The sequence below is a fragment of the Helianthus annuus genome, chromosome 2, assembly GCF_002127325.2.
Source record: "Helianthus annuus cultivar XRQ/B chromosome 2, HanXRQr2.0-SUNRISE, whole genome shotgun sequence".
Lineage (NCBI taxonomy): Eukaryota > Viridiplantae > Streptophyta > Magnoliopsida > Asterales > Asteraceae > Helianthus > Helianthus annuus.
The window spans coordinates 59,740,873-59,759,245 of NC_035434.2; the positions used below are offsets into that span (position 1 = coordinate 59,740,873).

Sequence of the window (18,373 nt, forward strand, 5' to 3'; positions counted from 1 at the left end):
GAAAACAGTAAAAGGGGGGTTCAATGTACTCACCTGAGATTGCTTTGAAGTTCTTGTATAATAACCAGATAATGCTAAAGATCACAGGATATCAAACGGCACCTAATAGGTAGCTATGTTAATATATCGGACCAAATCGGAAGGATCGGATAGTACGCGGGTTCGTAAACCAAACGAGTATGGAGACTCGTGTAATATGGTTTAACAAAGCCTACATACTAAAATGAAACTTAACCTAAGTACTTACGGTCCGTCACGACCCGTTTAGGTAGCTTATGCTACCCTAACGCGTCGTTCGCGTAGAACGCGTTCGGAACGCCTAACATCGTGACTACAAGGTATAACCTCGGAAGATTATAGCTATGGTCACCTAATGTGTTTGGTCGGATCCTAATGATCGACCAAATGGGTCGGGTTCGAAAGTATAAGCGATGGTTTAGATCGCTTACCTTACGACCCTATATAAGCACTAAACTAAAAGTGACGAGCTAAGCATGTTAGAACATGCTTAACTAAGTTTAGAAAACAGGTTTGGCATCAAAACAAACGGCTTTGAGGCTCACGAGTAGTTTGGTTACAAAATACGCAAGAATGCGCATTTTGGCCGAAACTACGACTCGTCATTGAGCCTAGATAACGTGGTGATAAGTTGGTATAGTCACTACGGACTATAACCATCGTGATCACGCTCACGTTATGAAGTTCCATGAACTTCGCATCGACCATAAGCTGGTCAATGCAGAAAGTCAACAAAACGTTGACTTTCGGACTCGAAAAGCGAATAAAAGAACGAAAGAAGACTTACGGAGGGTCCCCGAATGCTAATCTAGATCAAAATAGCTCAGGTATGAAACAATGGTTCCAACTTAGAGCTTTGTGTGGGTTTTGCATCAAAGGGGGGGGGTATTTATAGAAAAAGTGGAACCGTTAGGATCGTTTATCGAATATCGTGCCGCGATCTCGTGCGTACACTTTTCGAAATGTTGTGGTAAGTCAGAAAATGCCCCTTGGCTCTTGATTGGGTGAAAGGGCATCGCCCCTTGATCGAACGAAAGGCCAACTGCATTAAATGCATACATTGAATCTGTCTGACAGTCCCTCGTGCCCCGCGTCAACATTTAGGCAAAACTCACGCGGGCCGCCTGAAGCTTCTGATCTGCACATACTTTCAAAAATGGCAGTTTTGGTCCCTGTTGCGTATTTAAGCCATTTCCGACACTTCTAAGGCCCGTAAAGCCAACTTTAAGGTCCTAAAATGATGCCTAAGCATTGTGGACATGAAACATGCTCAAAATGTTCCGGATGTTGGTTCGTTTGGTCGTACGAACGCGATGTTCGCTTAATTACGACGGAATGCGCATAAGCGCGAAAAACGATCCAAATGACGCGACAAATGGATTTTTCTCATGCCAAACACTAAGGCATAATATAAGGATGCTTACATAAATTTTTGGATGTCCGGATGTATTCAGAACGTAAGTTATGTGCGAAAGTGCAAACTTGTGCACTTTTTGACACTTTTAGTCCCTGAATGATCCAAAAGTTTGTTTTAGCATACCAAACACCTCAAAGCCTATTTCTAAGCTATGTAAAGGATATTTAGGGTATGTTTAACTTATGGACATGTTCCGGAATGTTCGTTACAGTTCAAATTGGCATACTTTCGCAGTTTGTCAAGTTTAGCCCCTGTAAGCGAATTAACTTGTTTTTGCTATACCAAAGCCTTCAAAACTTATTTCTAAGTTATGTAAAGGTTATTTAAGGTATGTTGAGTATATGTTGATGTTCCGGAGTATTTGTCGCGTTAAACTGAGTACGTTTACACACCAGTTTGCGTATAATGCTCTAGAAAGCAATGTAGAGTTTGAAATTGAACAATAATTGATATGTGCAAAACATACACATATTTATACAAGATCCCAAGTATGAAATACAATATTTCATCGGCTTGGTATTTGTTTGATGGTCGCGGTGACACAGGTGTCACAGTCTTAAATACACAATATAAAACACATCAGTGTCTTAAATACATTATATAAAACACACCAGGTTCGGAGTTGTGGAGGTTTAAAACACAGTAGTTTCCAAGGAGAGAAGATAGAAAGAGAGAGAGAGAGAGAGAGAAACTTGCGAAAATGATGGGGAAGTTATGGTATGACAGTTATTTCCTTATTTAAAATGAATTAAATGACACATTTGTCCTCAATCAATTAAATGCCATCAATATAATCTCAGCCATCAAACACACTCATCTAATGGTCAAGATCACTTCCTACACTTTGTAGGAAAAACACACTTTGTAGAGGAACCCTACCCATATATAGAGAAAAAGTATATCGTACATTACGGCTTAACGTACTTCACGTACAACAACGTGCGTGATTTGTTCTATAACATGCGTGATTAATGTTTTCAATATGCGTGATTATTGTGTTTCAACATGCGTGATTTTGGATTTTTGAGTTATAACGTGCGTGATTTTAAAATGAACGTGCGTAATTACCTATCGTACGTGATGTACGTTAAGCCGTAATGTACGTTAACCTTCCTCTCTCTCTCTCTCTCTCTCTCTATATATATATATATATATATATATGGGTAAGGTTCATGCGAGAACCACCTTTATTGCGAGAACCGCGAGAACCAATGTGAACACAACCTAAAATAGCTAAAAAAACCCTAAAAAAAACCTAACCCCCACCCCCCAAAAACCTAAACACCCACACCCCCCCCCAAAAAAAAAAAAAAAAACCTAACCCCCCCCCCCCCAAGCTAAATGCTAAAAACTAAAACCCTCAAAAAACCTAAAAAAAACCTAACCCCCCCCCACCCCCCCCCCAAAAAAAAAACCTAAACCCCCCTCCCCCACCCCCCAAAAACCTAAACCCCCCCCACCCCCCAAGCTAAAATGCTAAAAACTAAACCCCCAAAAAACCTAAAAATCTAAAAAAATCAAAAAAAAAATCTAAATTTTTTTTTTATTTTTTTACTATTTTTTATGTTCAAATCGCTAGTTTTAGTAGCCAAAAAAAAATTTTTTTTAAAAAATTTTTTTTTTTTTTTTTTTTAAATTTTTAAAATTTTTTTTTTTTGATACTAAAAGTAGCGATTTTTATATAAAAAATAGTAAAAAAATAAAAAAAAAATTTTGGGTGTTTTTTAGATTTTTTTTAGGTATTACTGTTTGCGTTCACACTGGTTCTAGCGGTTCTCGCAATAAAGGGTGGATCCTAACGGATCTTTGTCCTATATATATATATATATATATATATATATATATATATATATATATATATTGCACAAAAGGTGTTGAAACGTTAACCTAACATGACTCAAACCATTTTGACCTGTTACAACTTGAAAAGAATGATAAATAAGATTCAAACATTTTCCATTAAAAAAACAAAAAACATATTACAAGCATGTGACTGAACTTAGTAGTTTATAATATTCACTTTAAACATAAATTGTTATGAAATACAAGAATAAATCGGAAACCATGACTAATATGTGGAATATGAAAACTATAGATCATACTAAAAAACTTAAGCATAATTATCCATTTTAAAAAGTATTAAAATCATAAATTTTAAAATTATAGATAGTTACGTTAAAAAAAGTTAAAGTGTTCTTTTAATAAAAACTTTAAGTATTTTTTAATCATCAATTATACTTACATATTAATTATTAACATTATTAATAAATTGAAAAAGAAAATGTTACGGGACATTAAGTGAAATTCTTTTTCAGAATTAGATGTTAAAGATTTTTTTGTAGGTTAGCCATCGACACGGATGTTGGTTTGTTTCTTTTGCCCCTTCTTTTTCTTTTAATTTTATTAACCAAAAGAAAATTTTATTAACCAAAACTCAAAGCCTAAAGAAGCAACAAACGGTTACAAAGGAAAACTGAAGCCCTCTAAACAAGCTTTGCAACTTAGACCTCTTTGCCATCCACCAAAAATAACTAGTTTAATACCCGTTCGATGGACGGGTTACGTTGATGTATTATAAGTAACAACATAAATGAACCTGCGAACACAAAAAAAAATATAATAGAATCGGTATTTGTTTAACATAACAGTATCATACATTAAACTTATGGTACATACTTGACGGATTACACTAAAAAAACCACAATACAGGTTACTTATAGTAAATTATGTTATCTATAAGTGTTTAGATAAAATTTTAAAATGAATGGGAGGTGATGCCAAAATAATAAAGTTACATAAAAGATATTGATGTCTGCTAACGACTTCGTTGGTAGCGTTAATAACATATCTGTAGAAGATGGATTTGTTAAGACGAAAATTTAATGTAATAGTGATTAAAAGGCTTTCTAAAGTTTTTGAGTTATTCTCAAGGCATAGTGAAGGACAGTCATGTAAAATATTGAAACTAAATTACTAAGCATGAAATTCAAAAAGAGGATGCACAAATTGACTCTTAACATAAATATAGAGGAATGGAACTTAGAAGAGGCATAAAGTAAATATTAAGCATCTAAACCTTTTAAACCCAACAATATGCGAAGCCAGATACGATCTCATGATTTATATATAATTCAATCAAAATAATCTAGTGGTTGGAAACTAAACTCTCAACCAGAAGGAGTGAATTTCAATAAATAATAGTCTCTATATCTCCATCATCCCGGTTCAAATCAAACGGTAAATAAGTATAGTTCTACAACTCATTTGGATAAGATCACCACAAAACAAAACCGTAAGGCTGCAATTTATAACCGGAGGTACAAATTCACCACCTTGGTTTGAAAATCGTGTCTAAGAACACCACCCAACATGACACGGTTGAGCTAGCATACACCATCAATTTTAACCCATAATCCAAATTGATAAAACCAACACAAAAATTTTTATCACTTCCATTCATTCAGTTCGCTTACATAGAGAGTTTTTACACCCAAGATCCCCCTTAAATCGATAACTACCATATAACAATTAAAAGAAATAAATACTGAAAGAGAATATTTGAAAAAAGAAACATAAAACTAAACTTGGGATGTTTGCTTTGTATGGAATTTAAAATAGGCATATTAAAAAAAATAAAACATAAAAAAGTGCGTAATTAGGATTAGACATGTTACGAGCAAATTGACCCATGTTTGCAGCACCCGAATAAACCCATGTTCGTGCCGCTCCACATGTTGCAGGCAATCGATCCGTGTTACCGGCGACCCGTTTGACCAATCTCCATTTCTAATGGCTCGTAATTTTAAGATGCGGTGTTTTATCAAGCCGCTACCGCTATCACGTACAATAAACCAAATCTCATAATTCAGGTAGAATACAAATCTAATTATAAGAAAAATTAGTTGTTTGCATCTTGATTCAAGAAAGAGTATTAAAAAAATATTACCTTGGAGATAACAGATAGTAGCTAAGTTCCCATGTCTTTTAAGGAAGTTACTAAGTGGAAAAGATTTGCTCAGTTCCATAGGTTCAAAACATAACATATCAAAACGAATTTTGTATGTAAATAATATAAGAAGAAAACCCGTAATTAGATAAAAAAGATAAACTTATTCTCGGGTCAAAGGGAGCAAAAATAGAGCATTTTTTTTAAATAAATACTAGGTTAGAACCCCGTGTATTACACGGGTTGTATAAATTTAATTTTATATGATAAATAATAAAAAAGATGTATCTTTTAAAAAAAAACTCGTATATTGCACATGTTGAATAAAATATAATGTCATATATTAACACAAATAGTTATCATGATTTATCTTTTAAAAATAAACATTAATGTACTATTTACTTATTATAACATCTTGCTTTTTTTATTATTAAGTTAAAAACACATGTATTACATGTGGTTGAATCCTGTTTTTATTATACATTCAAATTATGAGATACAATTATTTTAGTTAGTTTTATACACCTTTATGCTTATTTGTTTATTTCATTCATAATACACTCGTCTTAAATTTATATTCAAAAAAGTTTACGGTACAAAAAGGTGGAGACCAATCCTCATGTTTTTATATGTTTCATCATTTTTTTTAATTATACCGTAAAATCAAGAATTTCATTCTCTTAGAATGAAGTATAATTTTTTTTTGTTTCAAATTATTATTATTATTATTATTATTATAATAAAAATAAACGTTTATATTCTTATCTATTTTTTAAAAAATTATTATTATTATTATTATTTTATATGATCATAATAAAAACAAACGTTATCTTTATCTAAATATTTATTCTTATCTAATATTTTGTTTAAAATTATTATTATTTAATATGAGAGATAAATGGAAAAAAAAAGTTAGAAAGCACCAGAAAGTGACACGTGTCCAAAAATGATTTTCGTTTATTAGTATAGGAAGATTAAAAACAACTACTATATGATTCTAACAAACCTGTGCTGTTGTAATGAATCCTTTGCTTCTACATTTGAGATCTCGCTAATTGCTTTAACCAACCCTGCACACCCAGAATAAACACAAATCATAATGAAACTCATATATTAACAAATCAACGTTTAATTATAAAACCTTATATTAACATTGAACTTTTTTCAGAAAACACTCAACCTTGGTTAAATTCATTGTTATCCAAAACTTTGAAAAGGCTTCAGGTAGATTCATTGTTAAGTCTCTTCGCTTCATTGCAACCTTAGGTAGCCCCGTTCTTTTCTTTTCAGCATATTTATTGCATAACAAAGTTACCAACTTCGCCTTGATCTCTGTTTGGGGCAGCACAGTTTATTTCCACCAACAACGACTGTATGATTACGATTTGAAGTGCAGAGCACCTGGATTCCTGGAAGATAACAAAGATAGAGGCATCTAAAAATGTGCATACAAGAAATGAAACATGTTGGTTCAATTTTAAAGAATGATTAATTGCTTTCAGAGGAAGATGTCTATGGTAAAAGATGAAAAGAAAAGGCTGAAGTTGGAAAAACTGATGTGATCAATTTTGTGGTGTAACATGTGAACATGTTCAAATAATGATTATGCATATTTCTGTAATTTTGATTTAGACCATAGTAGATGGTCAAAGTTATTGAAAACGAATTATAATACTTGAATCAAATGCAACAAACCTTCGTTCCCAAGACCGCACTGACTCTAACATAGCATGTTGGTCTTAGGTCTTAATGTCCTAATAAAATCAGTTCCAAGGTTTACGCAAAGTGGACATGACCTGCAAAATTGAATACAAATTCCCAATATAGTTCTAAAGCGAGAGCCAATTGAGGATGTAATGTGGGAGATGGACTCGAGCACGTACTCCATCCATGTTCCTCTTGTTTGGCACGTCATCACCACCTTGATTGATCACATAACTTCATCGCCTTAAGAGCATGATTATTAGCATGTCTATCAAAGACGGGTGCTTCAATTGTGCCAAATGGAAAACCAGTATTAGGCGGGTAATAAAGCGGGTGCATAACAATTTAATGTGACCACAAGTATAAAAAAGATCAAGTGTAGTTAATTAATTACCAATTGGAGATGAAATGGACCAATTGCAAATCTTCTGAAATTTTCCACCTTGACTGTAGAATGAGGGCAAGCCTGCAGTCATAAATTTCCGTTGTATCCATTTGAGTTGATTACATATATAACAGATTCCATGTTGTGAACAAATATTTTCTTACAAAATCACAGGTTTTTCACTAAATTACATATGATATATGGTTAACTCATCAAGAATCAAACAAACATTTCATCACTTTCAGATCAAATTTTCACAAACAACACAGAATCAAAATTGATGAATAAAATAACAGGAATGGACTAAGCCACTTGAAATCGGTATTAAGCATAATAGTAATAATGATAAAAAACGATGAAAAAACTTAAGAATTTAACCAAAACAAATCTAAGAAAGCATGACCAAAACCAAATTTCGAGTGAGATTGATTCAAATCATCGAGAGAATACCTTATAGACCGAAGAATAACAAACTTAAAGAAACAAAAATCTAAAAACGAATTAGCGTGAAGTACCTTGCTAAGTTGAGATGAAGGAGGATCAGCAGTGTCAATGGCATCTGGATGCAATCGTGATCATTGTTCAAACCTGCATGAACATAGTTTTTTTCAATTTGGGTGTAAATCAAATGGATGATTCTCTGCCTTCATGATTGGAATAAGGAACGATTAAGGGGGTGAAGAGTTTATGAAGGATCATTACAAAGACAAATGTTTTAATGGTGATACTTGTATCTGCAAATCAGGAACCGAACAACCCAGGGATGAGGTTGTGGAGAATCTGTTCACTGCTCCAATGGTTCTTCAAGAATGCTTTAGTTGAAAATAAGAATTTTTTGTTTGTAGGCCTGTACATTGGATTGAAAATGCCATTTTTTTGCTGCGGGGTACATTATATAACATTACTTGTAAACTGAATTGAGAACACCACCCAAGTTTGTAGGAACTTGTGGAGATTATGGGAATAAGGAAACCATCAACAACTGCCTTGAACTGCCATCACAATAGTTATTTTTTATGGAGATCATGGGGAGGAAAAAGTGGAAGTAACCACCAGCTAAGAAAACCGTAAATAAGCGTCCTGAACCGCCATGAGAGCGGTTATTTTTGTGAGTTTAAACGGCTCAGATTTCATCTCGGCATGATCCGACGGTGGAGATGGATTTGCAAGGTAGCTACACTTAATGGGTTTAATATATATATATATATATATATATATATATATATATATATATATATATATATATATATATATATATATATATAGGGGGCTGCTAGAATGAGAACCACCTCGAGTTGTAAGAACCGCGAGAACTACACCCCACGGGTGGGCGTTCACCATGATTTTTTTTACAACTAGATGTGTGTATTATAAACACAGCCGTAAAAAAAAAAAATTTAAACGCCGCGGCCGAGGGGGTAGTTTTTTACACCACAAGTTTGGTGTTTTTAATTTTTTTTCTTTTTTCTTTTTTTTTCCCCAAACTTGTGGTGTAAAAAACTACCCCCTCGGCCTCGGCGTTTAAAATTTTTTTTACGGCTGTGTTTATAATACACACATCTAGTTGTAAAAAAAATCATGGTGAACGCCCACCCGTGGGGTGTAGTTCTCGCGGTTCTTACAACTCGGGGTGGTTCTCATTCTAGCGGCTCCCTATATATATATATATATATATATATATATATATATATATATATATATATATATATATATATATATATATATATATATAGGGGGCTGCTAGAATGAGAACCACCCCGAGTTGTAAGAACCGCGAGAACTACACCCCACGGAGCGCCGTTCGCCATGATTTTTTTTTACAACTAGATGTGTGTATTATAAACACAGCCGTAAAAAATCATGGCGAACGGCGCTCCGTGGGGTGTAGTTTTTTACACCACAAGTTTGGTGTTTTTTAATTATTTTTCCTTTTTTTTCACCAAACTTGTGGTGTAAAAAACTACACCCGACGGAGCGCCGTTCGCCATGATTTTTTACGGCTGTGTTTATAATATACACATCTACTTGCAAAAAAAAATCATGGCGAACGGCGCTCCATGGGGTGTAGTTCTCGCGGTTCTTACAACTCGAGGTGGTTCTCATTCTAGCGGCTCCCTATATATATATATATATATATATATATATATATATATATATATATATATATATAGGGTAGGGCTAGATAGAAAACCCTATATATATAAAAAACCCGAGAAAACCCAAGCTCCCGACATTTTTTTTTTTTTTTGAAAAAAATAACACATGTAATATACATGTTTTTAAGACTTTTGGGCCAAAAAAATCAAAAAAGCGCCGAAGGGATATTTAAAAAAAAAAAAAACAAGTTTCAGCAATTTTCAGCGAAATTATGTCTTTTTTGCTTAACACGTGTTAGGAGCTGAAATTTGTTTATTTTTTTAAAAAAAATCCCTTCGGCGCTTTTTTGTTTTTTTTGGCCCAAAACACTCTAAAACATGTATATTACATGTGTAATTTTTTTCAAAAAAAAAAAATGTCGGGAGGTTGGGTAAAAATGGCTTCCCATTTGGGTTTCCAGAGTTTTCTAAGAATTTTAGGGTTTTTTATCTAGCATTATCCTATATATATATATATATATATATATATATATATAATTTTCTTTTAGAGTAAAATGCACGAATATTCCCTATGATTTAGTGAAATTTCACCTTTAGTTCCAAACTTTTGAAAATTACACCCGTACTCCCTGTGGTTTGTCAAGTTGTTACTCGGATGGTCCCCTGAGTGGATAACTGTTAGTTTGCTCAGTTAAGTCAATGTAAAATAACAAAATTACCCATTCCTATTAGAAAAACCAAATTACCCTTTAATGGGCCCCACTCATTTAATTAAAAATAAATCCCCTTCTTCTCCATCTTCCCCCTTTTTCTCCTCCACCCGCCACCACCTCCCCAACCCACCTGCAACATCATTCCTTCACCAGCTAAGAACTCAATATTCAAATCTAACCAACACAATCACAAATCACAACATTCAGTCATTCAAATCCAACACATATCTCAAAAAGTGTAAACAAAAGCTTCAGATTTGTCGAATATAACAACTTTTCAACTGAACGCAGAGCCTAAATCGACGAATACGGTTACTATTATTTACAATATTGACCTTTCCATGGTTTTCCATTTGAATATCTGGTTCACGAGCAATGGCATTGATTGAGGGTGGCTATGGTGATGCTGGGTGTGGGTGGCGGTGGAGGTGGGTGGCCGGTTGTTTACAAGGGAAGGTGGGCCCCACACTTTTAATAATCCATATTTGTTTTTTTAAAGGGAGAAGTAAATAAGTAATTTCAGATGAGCTTAACGGAGAAAACTAACGGACATCCACTCCAGGGACTATCCGAGTAACAACTGGTCAAACCACAGGGAGCACCGGTGAAATTTCCAAAAGTTTGGAACTATAGGTGTTATTTTACAAAACTACAGGGACTATCCAGACATTTTACTCTTTCTTTTATTTCTTCCAGTTCCAACACTTTGGAGGCAGACTTAAACTTCCTTTGGAACACCATTCCATTTCTGGTGACCATAAGACTCCAAGTTGTCATATAACACTTTTTAATTTGCAGCATCTCCAACCCCTTGACATGATCCAAGATCAAACCTAGTGAATGGAACTTTCTTTTTGGTATATGGTAATGGAAAGGATAAGAGAATGGAATGGAGGGGTAATGGAATAGACAACGGAATGAAATAGATCATTACATTCCATTGTGATGTTTAGTTACTCATATGTAAATAGAATGAATCAGTACTCTGTACAATTTGATAGACAAAAAAACGAAGTAACGAAACATAATTGTATTAAAACGACAAAAATATGATAATAGAAATAATAATAGTATATTAATTGTAAAAAATTAATAATAAAAATTTTGATACATATTAATATAAGTATTAATATAAATATAATAAAAATAACATATTTCTTTTCATTCATTGAAGGAATGAAATAAAAAACCCTCTTATCAAAAAATAGAAATTGTTATATTTGGAAAGAGTTACATTTTTTTTGTAATGCTTAATTCCATTATCACATGATAACTAAACATGTTTGTTTCATTTCAATCAGAATGATCCATTCCATTCCAACTTTTATTCCTTCGAACCAAACGCTAACTAAGGAACGAGATGTTCATCCAAACGCATAACACGGTTCTGGCAAATAGGCAGTCTACAAGTAAATGGTTAACTGTTTCAGCAGCTATGCCACAAGTTGTACATTCACCTGAACTGAACTCGACTCCCCGCTTGGCTAATTCCATCGATGTAGGAATCTTGTTCTCTCCAAACGATGGAATTTACTTTTGAGACCGTTACTTTGCGCCATACAAAGGTATGGTCTGAGTTATTTGTAGAAACACTTTACACCAAGTCTTTTTATACTTGATCAAGTGAGAACTCCACCTGGCCATTAATAATTATTTACTGGTATTGTTTGGTATGCAGGAATGGAAGGTGGAATAGAATGAACTATTGTGAGAGAATGAAAAAAAGTGTTTTTGGTTGGTCAACATAATGGAATTACCCATTACATAAGTCATTCCATTCCCTCAAATCCATTCTATCCACTCCTCCTGTTTTTTTTTTTCCATTCCATTCTCTCTCTCACCATTTGCCACCACCACCCGCCACCAACCTCCGCCGACCACCACCACCACCGTTCTCCGCCACCCGTCGCCACCGCCATCGACCACCATCGCTGCCACCCGCCATCGTAAACCACCGCCACACTTATAAAATTCTTAATTAAGATATTTGGAGGTGTGAAAAGAGGGAGTGTTTTTATGGATACACACTATTTTTTTTTTTTTTGAAAAGTCGCTTATTTTTTATCCAAATAGGGAGGGTTTTCTTTTTTTTTTTTTGAAAAGTCGCTTATTGTTATGGATACCCTTATAAAAATATTTTTTTTATGGATACACAACTTGAACAAGAAAGTCGCTTATCTCTCCTCCAAATATCTAAGCTGACGTGTCACACCAAATTTGGCTGAAACATATTTTTCCCAAAATCTTCATACCAACTCATTTTTTTTTTTTTGAAAGGCTCTTCATACGAACTCATGTCTCATGATCTATGATTTTCACTTTTGACAAACAAATCCACAGCCCGATTCACTGAATCCGGACACTTTTGAATCCAGCCAAAATCACGAGCCGAATTCCGTATAATTCAATCCGTTTCTCACCTGCACCATTAATTACTTCAAATAATATCCTTCTTCTTAATTAAACCAATGAAATACGAGTTGCTTCACAGCACTGATCCGGCTACAGTTTCAGAATCAGATCTGAACTTTCCGGCATCATCATCAACGCCGTCAATGGATCGGGTTACTAACGGAAGCGTTGACTTCAGAGGCAGAATTGCCGATAAACGGAAAACCGGTGGATGGAGAGCATCTCCGTTTATTATCGGTACTTTTTATCTATTTATTATTGGTGTAAAGTAGAGTACAAGCAACAATTGTGTTAAAAAATGTTATGGATACTTTTTGGTTTTGAACCTGAAATTGTGTGATTGTTATTGGTGTAAAACAGAGTAGAAGGTAAAAATTGTTGTTCGAAAATATTATTGGTACTTTTTGGTTCTTAGAGGGTGTTTGGGGTTCCTTAATTTGAGGGTAAAAGGACTTTTGAAGGGCAAAAGTCCTTTTGAAAGTGTTTGGCTTTTCTTCTTATGTGAGAGGGATTTTCCAAAAGTCAGGAATTCCTGACTTATTTTGGCCAAAAGGACTTTTCAAAAGTTGAAAATAAGTTAAGCCAAACATGCCCTTAGAACGAAAAATTATGTGTTTATTATTATTATTATTTTTTTGAACGGCATACAGTTAGAATGTCGTTAATCGGGTTAGTAGTTAGTATGTCAATATCACTAAGTTAGTATTAAAATCTCCCTTTGCCTGGATTTGAACCCAGGACCTCACGACAAGCAAAGCTTCTCAACTCCCCTTGGCCACTAGGCGCCAAGAGATCATTGACAATGTTTTTATTATTAGTGTAAAATAAAGTATGGGTAACAATTACCGTCAACGAAAAATTCTGCCCCTTTGGGGACATCAGATAAAATTGGAACGCTACAGAGAAAATTAGTATGGCCCCTGCGCAAGGATGACAGGCACAAATCGAGAAATGGTCCGAATTTTTGTCCTAAGATGTTGGTCCAGTGGTCAAAAGGCTAGCCCTCCCTAGTGGACATGTAGGTTCGATCCCCGCTTTGGCTATTTTCGAGGGGGTGAATGGACGAATAAGGGCTTTAATCCCGAGTTCGAATCTGAACGGGCGAGCCGCGAGGGTTTATGGGTTACATCCGGTTCCCGCGCATCAGTGGGGCACGGTCTCATGGCGGTCGAGGAGTCGACCTTAGGCGGCGCAACTTGTTGCCCGACTACCTGCCATTGTTTTGTAATTGCCCTTTTTCGTGTGGAATGATATTGTTTATTATGTGATTATTATTGATGTAAAGTAGAGAAGTATGAATTGCGGTTATGGAGAAGTTATTGGTATTTTTTAATTCTTGAAAGGAAAATTATGTGTTTGAATGTTGTTGACTTTTTCTGTAGCGAATGAGGCTGCGGAGAGGCTGTCGGCGTTCACGGTGTCGGCTAGTTTGGTGTTGTATTTGACAAAAGAGATGAAGGAATCGTTGCCGGATGCGGCTACTCATGTGAGTGATTGGGTGGGAGCCACATATCTTCTTATGTTAGTCGGTGCCTTTTTAGCCGATGCTTATTTGGGCCGTTATCTTACTGTTATTCTCTCCTCCGCCGTCTACCTCATCGTAAGTGTCTCTTTCGTTTCAGATCTTGGTATAGGTGTTCATTGGTTCGGTTTTCTCCGTTTGAAGGTTTTTTTTACGGTGCTCATGTAGTTAAACTCCTAGAAATCAGATAACCGTCTTTTGTTATTGATTTGATTGAGCAAAATGGGGGGGGGGGGTGTTAAATGGGATTGTGTTAAATGAAAAAAAAAAAAAAAACTTTAAATAACCATCATTTGTTTTTTCGGGTTGAATCAATTCAGATTTTTGAACCAAAACGGAGTTTGTAATTTAATTGGGTTTTAAACGGTTTTGGTTCATTTTGGTTTTTAGTTTTTTGTTTGATTGGTTTATAACCTGATATTAAAATCCAAGATCTCGCATTAGTGACCCGAATAATTGCAAAGTGTATAGGGTTTATTGCACATATTTTCTATTTAAAAAAGTATATGGTTGATTAATATAATGTATTAAAATAAAATTCCAAAAGATTTCCATCCAAGATTAGTGTTTTCAATATTTGGTATATTGTTGATTAATAATTAATATATTAAAATTCCAAAAGATTTCCATCCAAGATTAGTGTTTTCAATGTTTAGTATATTGTTGATTAATAATTAATTAATATTCTATTAAACTTCCAAAAGATTTCCATCCAAAATTAATGTTTTCAATGTTTGGTATATTGCTAAAGTTTTCAAGATTTGTTGAGAATTAGTTGTTTCAGTTTAACTGCTTAATATAAGAAAATTGAATATCGGATTAAATAAAATTTAAACAATTAGTTTTTATACCCCCGTTAAAATAAAATAAAATTAAACACTAGTGTTAATTTACGAGTGTTTTAGGCTTTTAGGGTTTAAATAAGTTTACGTATTTAAACATTTAACCTCTCTATCTTTCACTAGTTTACATTCAGTCCCTAAAACTTATTTTTTTACTTATAAAGTGTAAAAGTAGTTTGTGTATTTAAACAATTTAACCCCCTCTATCTTTAGTAGTTTACATTTGGTCCTTAAACTTTTTTATTTATATATAAAAAGTACAAAATTAACATTATAAATACATATATAAATTATAAATAGCTGTTTTTTATTTTTTGAATTATCTTCTACCTTATCGCTAAACACGAAATAGCAGGCGCTATTCATCGCTTTCGTTACGTCGTATATAGGTAGTCTGTCGCTATTGACCGCTATTCGCTATCGATAACTATGTCATTGACTCACTGCAATTTCTAGACTAATCTGGTTTTGGGTCTGTCATTATTTAAGACATTCAATAATTAGGCCATGTTGGGGTTGATTCGTTTAATCTAGTTAAACGAGTCAGATTCGGTTAACAGATTTGACCGATAAATTAAACAGACTGATCCACTAACCGCTTTACGACCTGTTACCCATTTATTGCAACCATCCAACCCGTTTATACAAGATATAAAATGCACATTCTAAAAACCTTAAAACATATTAGTCTGACCCCATAAGTTGATCACAGTTTTTTGTATTCATTTCTGTAACCAGGGAATGATTATGTTAACCGTTTCGGCTTCCGTACCCACCTTACGTCCTACTTGCAGCACCGAAACATCAAACTGCCCGTCGTCAGCAACCCCGGGCCAATCGGCATTCCTCTACTCAGCCTTAGCCCTGGTAGCCCTAGGAACCGGCGGGGTCAAGCCCAACGTCCCGTCATTTGGTGCAGACCAACACGATGAGAACGACGAAAAAGAACTCTCATACAAATACACTTTTTTCAACTTCTTTTTCTTATCAATCAAAGTTGGAGCTTTGTTAGGGCTGACAGTGATGGTGTATATAGAACAGGAGAAAGGGTATGCGTGGGGGTTTGGGCTACCAACCGGGATCATGTTTGCGTCGGTTGTGATCTTGGCCGCCGGGTTTCCGAGGTATCGGTATAAAAAGCCAATGGGGAGTGTTTTTACTAGATTTATTCAGGTGATTGTGGTTGCTGTTAAAAATCATTTTAAAGGTGTTGAAGTTAGTCATGAAGTTAAGCTTTATGAGGTTGCTACAGAAGAATCTGATATCTTGGGTGCTAGAAAGCTCTCACATACTCCTCAGTACAGGTTAGCATTCTTTATTTTGGTACGGGTCGGGTCGGGTTGGCTCACAAACACTTTGTCTAATCCTGTAAATTGTTTGTTATAAATAATTCACATGTTAATCATGATTATATTTTTTTGGATTATTATAATAAATTTAATTTAGGGGTGTAATATTTCTCCTTGACAAAACTTAACACAATGTTTATGGGTTTGCGGGTTTGGCTCAGTTTCAGGTCAAACCCGCAAACACGTTTAGGTAAACGGGTCAGGTTTCACGCCAGCCTTGCTGGTTCACATGCTGACCCGTTTAACCCCGTTTTTTTGTCAAATGTGGCTGCTTCTTAGCTTATATAAATTAGTATATGTATCAAAATTTAACCCAAAAATTCAGGCTAAATGGGTCGTATTTATACTAGCCCGCGAATACTCGTGTCGTGTTCGAGTTCATACTGCTGATTTTTTAACAATCAATAAATTGGTTTTCAGATTCTTGGACAAAGCAGCAGTGATGGAAGATCCCGAGTTAACTGACATAACCGACCGATGGAAACTATGCACCGTAACACAAGTAGAAGAATTAAAAACCTTCGTTCGGGTCTTCCCCGTTTGGGCCTCAACCATAGCCCTTTCCCTCTCCTTAGCCCAACAATCCACCTTCTTCCTAGCCCAATCCAAAATCCTTAACCGAAAACTCGGCCCAAACTTCGTCATCCCACCGGGCTCCATGCAAGTTTTTGCGGTGATAAATGCTTTTATCACCGTCCCCGTTTATGAAAAATGTATCGTCCCCATCCTACAACGGAAAACAAACCACCACAGGGGCCTCACATCCTTGCAACGAATGGGGCTGGGCTTGTTCATTTCCATTTTTGCCCTTGCCTTAGCTGCAGCAATCGAACACATGCGTAGGACCCACTCTAACCCCTCCGATTTATCCGTGTTTTGGTTGGTCCCACAATTTTTCATATTGGGTGGGGCCGAGTCGTTCACGTATGTTGGACAACTGGAGTTCTTTTATGATGAAGCTACGGATGGTATGAAAAGTGTTTGTGGGGCGTTGTTTTTGAGTGAGATTGGGATTGGGAGTTGGGTAAATACCGCGCTTGTTAAGATGGTTGAAGGGGCCACAGGAACGGGTGAGGGTGGATGGTTAAGAGATGATCTTAATGAGAGTAAACTTGATTACTATTATGCGATATTGGCCGCGATTAGTGCGGTTAATTTGTTTTTATACGTATGGGTTGCTCGTAGGTACAAGGGTCGACATCAAGGATAATATGTGTGATTATAATCATTAGTGGTGTGATCACATGAGAAGTTGCATAGGCTTTTGTGATTTTCTCCCTTAAAGGGATCAGGGTGTTGCATTCGACGCCAAAAGTATTAGTCGAAAAATTGTCAAAGTTTATAAAATTCTAATTGTTATGTCGTAAGTTATTTAGTTCCATTTAGGCCAGTCCCGACTTGTTTAAAAATGAAAACATCACTAAAATGATCATCTAAGTGTGTAATACTTTGTATGGTCACTAAAATGATCATCTAAGTGTGTAATACTCTATTGGAAAATCTATGCCCGTTTCTAGCTTTCCAGATACACCAACAGAAAACCATTCTGGTACCATGGACCGCAATCTTCTTATCATTGGTGCACGACAACCCCGAATGCAGCTCAAGGAGATCCCATATCGAAAAAACAAAGATAGGCAGGATCTTGCACCAGACGCTCACAAACTACCATATATGATGCCACCAAGCAGGAGGAGAAAAGACGCTAGGTTGATTCCGTGTCCGACACCCCAAATCCCCAACATGAACTCCCTTTCTACTAAGCGTATCCAAAATGAGAATACGATTCATCTCCAACCGCCACATGATACATTTTTTTTGATACCATTTGCACCAAGTCATGACCACTATAATCTCTAGTATTAACAAAGATATTCTTAACTGCACCCACCGAAAATTTGTCCGAGTCACCCACCGAAAGATAAATATATATAATGAATATTTTTGAGGTTAGCATGTTACACCCTTG

General features: G+C 35.3%; 1 protein-coding gene and 1 non-coding gene across 2 annotated transcripts; both read left to right on the plus strand.

Annotated features, from left to right (window-relative positions):
• The first annotated feature begins 12,443 nt into the window (after nucleotides 1–12,443).
• On the plus strand, nucleotides 12,444–17,789 carry LOC110914328 (protein NRT1/ PTR FAMILY 8.2). The gene is made up of 4 exons (XM_022159129.2): nucleotides 12,444–12,928; nucleotides 14,074–14,291; nucleotides 15,794–16,359; nucleotides 16,825–17,789. The coding sequence occupies exons 1-4, from the start codon at nucleotides 12,748–12,750 to the stop codon at nucleotides 17,612–17,614; spliced, it is 1,755 nt and encodes a 584-aa protein (XP_022014821.1). The 5' UTR covers nucleotides 12,444–12,747; the 3' UTR covers nucleotides 17,615–17,789.
• LOC118489776 lies at nucleotides 13,555–13,657 on the plus strand. The gene has a single exon (XR_004887790.1). It is a non-coding gene; the product is annotated as a U6 spliceosomal RNA (small nuclear RNA).
• Nucleotides 17,790–18,373: the final 584 nt, after the last annotated feature.

Coding starts and splice junctions, on each gene's coding strand:
- LOC110914328 (XM_022159129.2), top strand. CDS start 12,748: ATGAAATACGAGTTGCTTCACAGCACTGATCCGGCTACAGTTTCAGAA. Junction 12,929..14,073: donor AGCATCTCCGTTTATTATCG/GTACTTTTTATC, acceptor CTTTTTCTGTAG/CGAATGAGGCTGCGGAGAGG. Junction 16,360..16,824: donor TCACATACTCCTCAGTACAG/GTTAGCATTCTT, acceptor ATTGGTTTTCAG/ATTCTTGGACAAAGCAGCAG.